The 11,572-nt window shown below is 36.9% G+C and overlaps 1 protein-coding gene across 5 annotated transcripts in view; it reads left to right on the top strand.

Moving 5' to 3' along the window:
- Positions 1–221: 221 nt before the first annotated feature.
- Positions 222–11,572, top strand: part of LOC149184411 (uncharacterized) — a 90,849-nt gene continuing 79,498 nt past the window's right edge. For 4 of the 5 annotated variants that reach the window (XR_016257258.1, XM_089417466.1, XM_089417467.1 and 1 more), the window contains exon 1: positions 222–1,110. Coding sequence is in view for 4 of the 5 variants with exons in the window: in XM_089417466.1 (XP_089273592.1) it covers positions 463–1,110 (648 nt within the window). In the remaining variant the exon portion in view is untranslated. The remainder of the gene's footprint in view (positions 1,111–11,572) is intronic. The other variant, XM_089417468.1, reaches the window with a different exon arrangement.

The following is an 11,572-nucleotide window of genomic DNA, read 5'->3' as shown; positions in this document are numbered from 1 at the left end:
AAGCAAATGGGATTTTCCAAACCAAACCATTTTAGATAAACCCTGTCCTTACCATGCTTTTATAAACTGCTCAAGCAGCAACATAGTTATCTTAAGCCTTTTAAATTTGTCACACTCATTACTGTGAGTGTGCATGAGGTTTTTTTAGCTTTTTCTAATCCCAAAACAAATAATATTTTTCCAAACCGTCTGAGACAAACTTAGTACCCTACCCTTTAAATGTTGTCCCACCCGCACTCACAGCTGTAAGGGCCAGGCTTGAGTGAGACCTACTTTCATAAGCTATTCAAGCAGCAATACAGACTACACAATACTGTTGGTCTGTGTTCTGTTATAAATCTAAACTAATCAGAGAGGAGAAACAGTTTATCAGAATGTGCAGCTTTTTAGAAATTCTCAATTGAATTGAGGGATAGATTCGGCTCTGTAAAATCCTAGAGAGTCAATTCCAGGGGAATTTCCATGTCTCAGAGAGGGTATCCACGCAATCGTCATCCAAGGGGCCGAGGCAACAACAGAAACCCCCCTGCACCTTCAGGTAGGAATTCCTCAGGCATTTCTGGACCTTCACATGGAAATCGTTTCTCCAGGCTTGGATTTCGATCTGCAGCAGAAATCGAGAGATGGTTGGAAAATCAGGTTACAATTCCTGCAACCCATCTCATTTCTTATCTCAGTTCCCCTGAAGGGCTGCATGTTCTGAGGCAGATAGCAGATAACCGTTCTCTGTCGTCTGAAAGTGTCATAAAATTAGCCCAACTTGTGACCCAGGAGGGTATAAGATCCAGCACAGAAAGGTATGATACCAATAAAATATATGGAGTGTTTATGGGGTCGGCTTTTCTCACGCAGATTCAAGCCTATATCGGAGACATGATCGAGGCGAAGCCCAAGGATTTATGGCCGGCCCTTCATTTTTTCGAAGAGATGCAGAATCGAAATTCGGACGGATGGAGGTTCGTTCCAACTGAGGCTCTCAGAGAAGCCATTGATGGGATTCCTGAGAGCGCCGAAAAGATTGAGCTGTCTCAACAGTTCTCGAAGCTCGTTGAATATCGAACTAAAATGAAAAGGCTGCAACAACTTTCAAAGTCTGAAGGGCAATTTCAGGTAGGTAACACTGGATTTGCTCAGATGTTGATTACAGTTCTATGAGAAGACTTACTGAAATTAGATTTATTTTAATTTATAATCTAATTAGAAATATCTGAACTGGTTAGATATTGAGATGAATGTGGATATTTTTTTATTATTATAATAGAATCAAAGTCTTTTTTTTTTCTTTTTTCAATAAAGCAGTGTGAGTGTGTGTTTCTAATTTTAATTTTAATTTAATAGCAACTGTAATTTACATAAAATACCCAGTTGTACTGTATGTTTGTTTTTGTTTATTTGATTATTTAGTGTTTAATGTTGTTACGGTGGTATTTTAAGGTTATTATTGTTTAATGTTGTGGCGGCTGATATATAGTTTTTTTAGTGAAGGCGGTATATATAATTTTTTACGGTTATTTAGTGTTTAATGATGTGGTGGATGGTGTATATATATATTTATTTGAAAGTAATTTTAAGTTGTAATTTAATTATTTGAAACCATTTAACTAATTTTATTTAGGATCTTTATTTTAATAGCAGATTCAGGGAATGTTTTGGATTTTTTTTTTTTTAATTGAAGAAATGCTGGTTAGGGTAGCTTCTCAGGTTTATATAGTCCTGCTCAAATAACTCTCACACCTATATAGTCTCGTCTAGGATTGGAAGACAAGACTGGTGGGGACCAAACCTCCATACTAAGAATAAGACCACAACCTTGAACTAAGAATATCCTGGAATTTAACAAAATCAATTATTTAACTTCACTATTTTCCATCCGATTCTAAAAATATCCTAAAATCTGCAATTAAAATAAGTTCAAGTTGTTAATTCACTCAATTATCCAATATTCAATATTACAAGTGATATACAAACTTTCAAATTTAAAAATATCCTAAAATCTGCCATTAAAATAAGTTCAACTTGTCAATTCACTCAATTATCCAATATTCAATATTACAAGTGATATACAAACTTTCAAATTTAAAAATAATTTAAATCCAATAAACCATATACCACACGTATACCAAACAAATCTACCATTTATTTTTTTATATAAAAAACAATCCCTAAATATAATTTAAATACGGTGAACTGTTTACCACCCATAGACTAAACAATTCTATAAGAAAAACGACACATAGTTTATAAATGCGACCTTCTCTCTCATATACGGTTTTAAATAATTGTGTTTGATTGGTAAGCATCTATAATATATAATTTGCGGTCACAAAGTATGATCCAGTATCTAAGCGCACATTGTGTCTAAATTTTTTCATAATATTGATTGTAAATTTCATGTACGCACTTATCTTTTAAATTTTATTTTGTTATTATTATACATTATAAATGCGGTCTATTTTCGTTATGGATATTTTCGTTCCCAAGATTCTTCTATTCTTAATTTCAAGGATCATCGGTCAGTTGTAAAGTTGTCATGACTTTTCCATCATCAACCATTTCTTGGAAGATCGTGAAGATGGATTTATTTCTAAGTGAATCACACCATATTTTAAGAAACATAACATTCATATTAGCATAGCTCCTTAACTCATAGCTAGTGAATATAAATAGGCAATGACTATGGGTTAGCAAACACGAGGAAATTGTAGGGGCACTTGGGAGAGTGGTGCTGCACTTAAGTGGTGGTGGGAGACTTGAGTGATAGATCTTAGTTTACATGGAGATTGGATGGTCAAGGTCAAAGGGAGGCACAATAATTGAACTTAGCTTAATTATCTAGTGCTCGACCCTATAGCCAATATAAAGATGCTTATATATGTAACTATCTTCAATGTTATTACGAATCATTTTTCAAGAGAGTATGATACTATATTCACACCTAATGAACTCAAGAATATGTGAAAAGAAGGCAATTCCATTCATAATTTTAGCTATAATTATAAAACCATACGTAGAATCATGTATGGAATCAAAGCAAATAATGTTAATTAAGTATCTTTTCTTCATTATCATCATATAGAATTTGATCCAAGAAAGGTTCGTCTATTTATTCAATCATTAAACAAAGGATTTTACTTTGTAACTACTTTTCCTAACTTTCCTATGAGCCTCATTGAACCATGGTTCTCCAAAGCTTGGAAGATTTTAGTTAGAGTCACTAGTATTAACATATGTGATATGTTTAAGTATTTTTTTTTATAAAAATATGTTTTATATTTAGCATATCCAACAATCTAAGGTGCCTATCATGTATGCTAGATATAGCTTAGTAGAATCATTTAATGACCAATTTGACTCCTAAGGTCCAATCATCTAAGAATTGCATATACTTGAGTAGTAGGAGAAGCCCACGACGTCTCCACTAAGTCAACCTTTGTCATAGTGTCTGTATTTGTGGGATATTAAATAATTCCCCTATTCTCGCTAGATATTGATAAAAACTTCCCAAAATCTTATTCTTGAACCCCCTTTCCAATTCATATTTCTAATAAAAATAACCCCTATTTTTATGAAATGCCCCTTTTTATATTCCCCAATATGTATAAACCTCTCACCCCCCATACAACCCACATCAACCCTTCCAACACCTAGAATATATTGACTCTGTTTTTCACAGTTTTAAAACCCCCTTTATAAATGAACGTGATAAGATATTAGTTAATGGGGTGAAGCCTACATGGAGAGGCCTAAAGATTGGCAATGAATTTCCTCCATCTTGAAATTGTGGAAATCCTTTAGATAATTTTCTTTCATGAATAATTTCATTGACGACATCTTGAAGGGTATGAAGAAGTCAATTATAAATGATAACGAGTCTAGGTAGGTGTTGGTTCAACAACATGTTATCAATTTCTAGGTTACTACAATGGTAAAATAAATCATTTTTATGTTCTTGTTGTCATTATTATTTTTAGGGTGCTTTTAGGTTTATTTCCGTTAAAACCACTAGGGATAGAGAGATGACTATAATATTAACTTCTTTTAAACAAAATTTTAATACATAGGCCATCCAAATTTGGATTGTGCATAGAATTCAACAATTGACTTTATAATGTGTGCACCAAATCATGGAATACACAATCAGAATAGGTTTGATGATTTCGGTAAGAACCTTGAAAAGCCTTTTACAGTACATCATGGTAGTGATAAGATTATATGCTCACATGCAAATAGATTCATATCATATATAGGATTCTTGGAACATAAATGACCAGGATCATATTCAAGGATGTAGATGCCCCACTAAAAATAATTCCTCTATAACAAGTCCAAATTCCTAAGGAAAAAATCAGGTGGTGTGCTAACCACATTCATATTGTTGAGACATTTGTAGCCAATGAAAGAGAACAAGATGTCACTATAAGATAAAAACTGGAGTAGGGTAATTTTGTAGCAAGCTTCTTCGCCATATCTAAATACAGAAACTCAACAAGTCAAAGTTCCAATCAGTCCAAAATTATAAATGGTTTTCTAAGCATACAGATCAAGTTACAATTGAGAAAAACACTAGGGAATGTTAGAAAATTATATATTACGGAGCAATGGAACACATAAAATATTGCAGAAATATAAACACAGAAAACGCACAAAACAAGAGAGACACAGATATACGTGGTTCACCCAGTTTGGGCTACGTCCACCCCGAACAGCCAGTCCTTCCTTTCTATTATCCAGCAAAATGAAGAGACACAACCTACAGCAAATCCGCTGTAATATCCTCTGTTTTCTCTCACAGCCTCACCTCTCTGTTTCTCGCTCACAGCCTCACCTCTCTGTTTCTCGCTCACATAATACACATCTATCACACAGCCTCAAATACAATGCCCTCATACAAAGAGAGGGGTTGCCTTCTAGGGCAAAAAACCCTAAACTAAACATAAGTTCTACCGTCAGATCATCCGCCTAATGAACGGCCCAGATTGACTAGAAATTACTATACTTTTACAAGGCAATTTTACATTTATTTTTGGCTTCGGGGGTGCTGCCCCCGAGCCCCCGGGCCCCCCCGGACCCCCGCGGGGGGGACAAGTCCCCCCCGCACCCCCCCGCGTGGAGGGGTGTACAAAACTTCCTGGGGTATACATCCGACTGAAACAAAGACCTCTGAACAATCATGCTCCACACACAACAATCTCCCACTTGGAGAATGATTGTAGCAACTCCACCACTGCTTCATTTGCTGGACAATGACTCCTCTTTGGACCTGGTTGTTTCTCATCTTCATCGTCATCCTTGAAGACCAATTGAAACTGAGCATGTTCTCAGTTTCTCCCTGGTTACAACTTTTGTTAGCATATCTGCAGGATTCTGGGTAGTGTGTATCTTTTCCAGCTTCAACTCTCCATCTTCCAACACTGATCGTATGAAATGATACTTGAGCTGTATGTGTTTAGTCCTAGAATGAAATGCTGAGTTCTTTGCAAGATGAATGGCACTTTGGCTATCACTGTATAGCGTGCCCATATCATGCTTCTTACCCAACTCACCCATAAACCTTTGTAACCAAATCATTTCTTTACTAGCCTCTGTAGCAGCAACATACTCTGCTTCTGTTGTTGAAAGTGCAACAACACTTTGGATTTTTGAAACCAAACTGACAACTGTTCCTCCAACAGTAAATACATATCCTGTAGTGCTCCTCCTGTTATCTCTGTCACCTGCCATATCTGCATCAACATATCCTTGTAGGGAGATGTTTGAACCACCAAAGCATAATGCTTGATTTGTGGTACCTTTCAAATATCTGAGAATCCATTTCACTGCCATCCAATGTTCCTTTCCTGGATTGTTCATGTACCTGCTTACAACTCCCACTGCATGTGCAATATCGGGCCTTGTGCAGACCATTGCATACATTAAGCTTCCAACTGCTAATGCATATGGAACTTTAGACATATAATCCATGTCTTCTTGGTATAGCGGGTCCGACTGGGGATAATGGGACCAGTTTCCCAATCTGAGGGTGTATGTGTGTGTGTGCAGAGTTGGATGTTGCTGATCTAAGAGTACTTAAAGCTAATTTAATTCAAACTTTTAAACTAACTCTATGCTATTGTAATCTAATGAGAAACAACACATCTAATCTACGCTAACCCGGGGTGTATTTCTTTTATTATGCGATTTAAAGAGATTTCAAACAATAACTGGTAATAAAGATCATTAAGCTATCATAAGAATAGAAATCAATTAAGATAAACCACTTTGCATAAGAAGTTAGGCAAAACAGTTGTGAACAACATATCGCGTAATAAGTTATTCATATATCAAACATAAATACATGACTCCACTGTACAGAAGTGCCAAATGGTAACTCATACATTCATGCAGTAACATATAAACAACTGAAAACTGTATATCACTTTAAGAATATAAGCAGAAATGGCCAAGAGATAAAAGTACCATTTATGACTAATCCTACTCATAAACTCCAAGCAAAAACGATTTATCTCTACTTGTTTTAACATCTACTAAGAGTACAAAAGTGCAACATCAGTAGCAGACATCAAATGCAAACATTAATAAATCTCGATCCATCCATTCATCAAAGGAGTAGTCTACCTAGGCTGTAGAATGGCCCTTTTTCCGGCACCGGCCGGAAAATCGTCCGGCTCCGGCTACCGGAAATCTCCTACTCCTCCGCCACCATCTCTCAGCTCGTTCTCCGCCACCCTCCCTGACCGCCCTGACATCCCTGATCGATCGCCTGACATCCCTGACCGATCGGGGAGTAATTCCTGCAGGGAGTAATTCCCTCCATTCGAAATGGTCACCCGCGCCCATTCAAGCTCTGATACTCACTACCCGCTCTGCTCTGCGCTTCCGCTGTGCTGGCTTACCCCTCTGCGAACTCCTTCCGCACTGTAGCTCGGAGGCCAGGTACTCCTCGCAGGTACCCTTTGCTATCAGGTACCAATTTGTTGTCGTTCTTTCTGTTATTTGGTGAACGATAATTGAATTCAAACTCTTCAGGTGTTGTAACTAACTCCCCGCTGTTAATTACAGTAATCGACGACTTATACTTTTACAGTGCAGTCCGGAGTAAATGTATTTGAAAACCAGGCGGACTTCCCTGACAGCAAACCACAAAACCACAGCGTGTAGAATCTTCTCCTGAAAACTCCTGTGTGTACCCTTCATGTAATCAGCCAGGACAACGTGAGAGCAGAGGCGTTCAATACGCCTCTCGACCATTTCCTTCTCATCTGACACGGCTTTTCTGTCCATTATTTCCTGTAATTGAATGAATCCAATAGGTAAAACTGCTGGAAACTGGAAACCGAAACCACTCTCTTCAATAAGTCGACGATGTTCGTACTGATCTTCTTACCGCCTCTGTCCGACAAATCACAGTAATTCAATTTTGTTTCCCATTCTTGGTATTAGGAAGAGACCCGTGGCGTCATATACTTAGACAAATTTGAAATCTCGTTTCCCATACGAAGCATTCCAGAAAGTGAAGGACAGGAATTGGCAGCGCAAACATGCCACCTACTTTTCACATAGAGAAGGATGAATTTCAATACCAAAAATGGTAGCATCTGCAAGTCTGAGTGGTCTGCGTTACGTACAGGAGTATGTTTCTGTTATGTGTTGTCCACATTAATGAAAGGAGTAGTCGAAGAATCTTCTCCTTCAAGCAATCCTCAGCCTCATCCTCATCACATTCATCAACAGAATCACTGTCAAATACATATTCACATCCATCACTCCTTGCAGACAATGCATACTCCATAGGCAATGCATACTCCCCGAGGTTGAGGGAAGCTGTTCCTATAACAGATGGCTTGCTCTTTGATTCTTGAGTCAAACCCTGCCAATTTGAAACAGAGCATATCAAAAATACTAGAATATATGATCAAAAATTATTCATATGTTGTGTTGTTCTATTTGATGCCACATAATTTTCTCTCTAAGAGTCTTACAATTGCGAGATGGCAAACATATGTCAAATAAGAAATTTGCAAACATATTTTCGATCTGATAGATGCACATCCTAATTAGCACTCAACTTCATTTACATGCACAAGGCATGCAGAAAAAGCATGTTTGCTCCCACCATTAGAAGCAAGGCCCTGGTACAGGAGCTACTTTTAAAAAGCTAACTACAAAGGAGTCCACAAATTTCCTTCTGCCCCACCGGTGCTTAGCACTCAACTTCATTTATATGCACAAGGCATGCAGAAAAAGCATGTTTGCTCCCACCATTAGAAGCAAGGCCCTGGTACAGGAGCTACTTTTAAAAATCTAACTACAAAGGAGTCCACAAATTTCCTTCTGCCCCACCGGTGCTTCCTTCCTTCTGCCTCCCCTGTAGAGGGAACGTTCACATCTTTTTCTTGGTAGCTGTTGCAGAGCCTCATGGAAATAGCCCACCACTTTTCCATGTTGCCTTCCCTTATAATTACCCTCAGCAGGCACATGAGTTCATTCATATGTTTGAGTGGTATTCAAATAGGGAAATTGATGATGGAGCAAATGAAGATGCCATTCTGCAGCCCATCAATTAAAAAGATGAGCCGCAGGAAATTGAAGAACACCACTGAAACTTATGTGCTATTGGGTGTTTATATTGTATTCCAACTTGCAGTCTTGGGGTCTCTGTTGAGCATTCACTCTGATAATCCCTCTCCCTCTCAGCTGCAGAGTTGTGGACATGACAACTCTTGGGTTCTGTTATCACTGAAAATTCTGTTGCCAAAATTTTCAGTCTAGCTTAAGGACAAAGTGTTTTCGTAGCGCATGAATCCTTTTTAGCAGTTTCGTAGCGCTACCTGTTTAGGTGATTTCGTAGCGCGCTACGAAATTGGGGATTTGTTCGAATCCACAGCCTCTCGCAATCCATATTATCTAGAAACCTTTTGAGGTCCTCTGGATTTGTTAAGCAGCTCATAGTTCTCCTCAAAAATGGATTTTCTGCAATTCAAGAGTTGGTAGCCTCGGCCATCTGTACTCTATCACAGACAGATGAAATAAAGAGAGCATTAGGGGAGGCAGGGTACGTTGGTCTGCTTGCACAGATGTTGGATGGCAAGCCTAGCTTCTCTCAACAGCTTGCTTCAGTGGTTACCGGCAATCATTGCAGTTCAGAGATTTAGATAAGGAGAAGAAGAAGATATGTGTACAGATGACAACTGGCAAGAAAAATTGATACTTTATGGTTACTTGATCCTTATTTCGCTTTATGTTTCAATCGAAGTTGTAAAGATTCTACAAGCTCATTTCGCAAAGTTTGACACATGCTTGGGCATCTTGAACAGCTGGTTTCACCGCCACCATCATCAATGTTTAGAATGAACAACGAATACGGAAGCAGCTCTTATTCTTGTATGTCATACCCCATGCAATCCTCAACTAATTCAGAGCTCCGAGCCTCTGCCCTGCCATATACATATCCAGAAAGTGGCTCTGAACAATACGATTCAATGGGTCCAAATGAATATTACTATGATCCTTCTTGTTACTACGTCCCTTACTTACCTGAGCATTCTGTTTCATCTTCTCATGTAAATACTTCTGATTACGGTGGTGATTGGTATCATAATCCTCTGCCATCTCATAGTCAACCGTGGTACTTGGGGATTGAAGCTCCGTCAAGCTCATATTACCCGCCTGTTACTAGTGATCTCAGTCCTTATTGTTATTTATCTCCATATGTGCAAGATCCAGTAGTCAAGGTGAAGTCAGAGGAAGTCTAAGGCATCGATTTGTTCAGTCCTTCATCCCGAGAACATTAGATCAGGTACAATATTTTGAAAAGGATATAGACCGGATTACCAGTGGTAATAATACTGAAGGAATATACTATCAAACAATTACTGGTTTGAAAGAAGACCTTTCTGGGGTGCGCCTTATTCCTGCCATCTTGGATAATGTGAATGATCAGCCTGCGAGGGAGATTGTAGATTGTATATATATATTTATTTGAAAGTAATTTTAAGTTGTAATTTAATTATTTGAAACCATTTAACTAATTATATTTAGGATCTTTATTTTAATAGCAGATTCAGGGAATGTTTTGGATTTTTTTTTTTTAATTGAAGAAATGCTGGCTAGGGTAGCTTCTCAGGCTTATATAGTCCTGCTCAAATAACTCTCACACCTATATAGTTTCGTCTAGGATTGGAAGACAAGACTGGTGGGGACCAAACCTCCATACTAAGAATAAGACCATAACCTTGAACTAAGAATATCCTGGAATTTAACAAAATCAATTATTTAACTTCACTATTTTCCATCCGATTCTAAAAATATCCTAAAATCTGCAATTAAAATAAGTTCAAGTTGTTAATTCACTCAATTATCCAATATTCAATATTACAAGTGATATACAAACTTTCAAATTTAAAAATATCCTAAAATCTGCCATTAAAATAAGTTCAACTTGTCAATTCACTCAATTATCCAATATTAAAATAAGTTCAACTTGTCAATTCACTCAATTATCCAATATTCAATATTACAAGTGATATACAAACTTTCAAATTTAAAAATAATTTAAATCCAATAAACCATATACCACACGTATACCAAACAAATCTACCATTTATTTTTTTATATAAAAAACAATCCCTAAATATAATTTAAATACGGTGAACTGTTTACCACCCTAAGAAAAACGACACATAGTTTATAAATGCGACCTTCTCTCTCATATACGGTTTTAAATAATTGTGTTTGATTGGTAAGCATCTATAATATATAATTTGCGGTCACAAAGTATGATCCAGTATCTAAGCGCACATTGTGTCTAAATTTTTTCATAATATTGATTGTAAATTTCATGTACGCACTTATCTTTTAAATTTTATTTTGTTATTATTATACATTATAAATGCGGTCTATTTTCGTTATGGATATTTTCGTTCCCAAGATTCTTCTATTCTTAATTTCAAGGATCATCGGTCAGTTGTAAAGTTGTCATGACTTTTCCATCATCAACCATTTCTTGGAAGATCGTGAAGATGGATTTATTTCTAAGTGAATCACACCATATTTTAAGAAACATAACATTCATATTAGCATAGCTCCTTAACTCATAGCTAGTGAATATAAATAGGCAATGACTATGGGTTAGCAAACACGAGGAAATTGTAGGGGCACTTGGGAGAGTGGTGCTGCACTTAAGTGGTGGTGGGAGACTTGAGTGATAGATCTTAGTTTACATGGAGATTGGATGGTCAAGGTCAAAGGGAGGCACAATAATTGAACTTAGCTTAATTATCTAGTGCTCGACCCTATAGCCAATTTAAAGATGCTTATATATGTAACTATCTTCAATGTTATTACGAATCATTTTTCAAGAGAGTATGATACTATATTCACACCTAATGAACTCAAGAATATGTGAAAAGAAGGCAATTCCATTCATAATTTTAGCTATAATTATAAAACCATACGTAGAATCATGTATGGAATCAAAGCAAATAATGTTAATTAAGTATCTTTTCTTCATTATCATCATATAGAATTTGATCCAAGAAAGGTTCGTCTATTTATTCAATCATTAAACAAAGGA

This window comes from Pinus tabuliformis, chromosome 3_2, assembly GCF_031772625.1.
Source record: "Pinus tabuliformis cultivar Carrire ecotype Pingquan chromosome 3_2, CPIR1, whole genome shotgun sequence".
Taxonomy (NCBI): Eukaryota; Viridiplantae; Streptophyta; class Pinopsida; order Pinales; family Pinaceae; genus Pinus; species Pinus tabuliformis.
The sequence above is the reverse complement of the archived record's forward strand: the minus strand, read 5'-3'. Positions and strand labels throughout refer to the sequence as shown.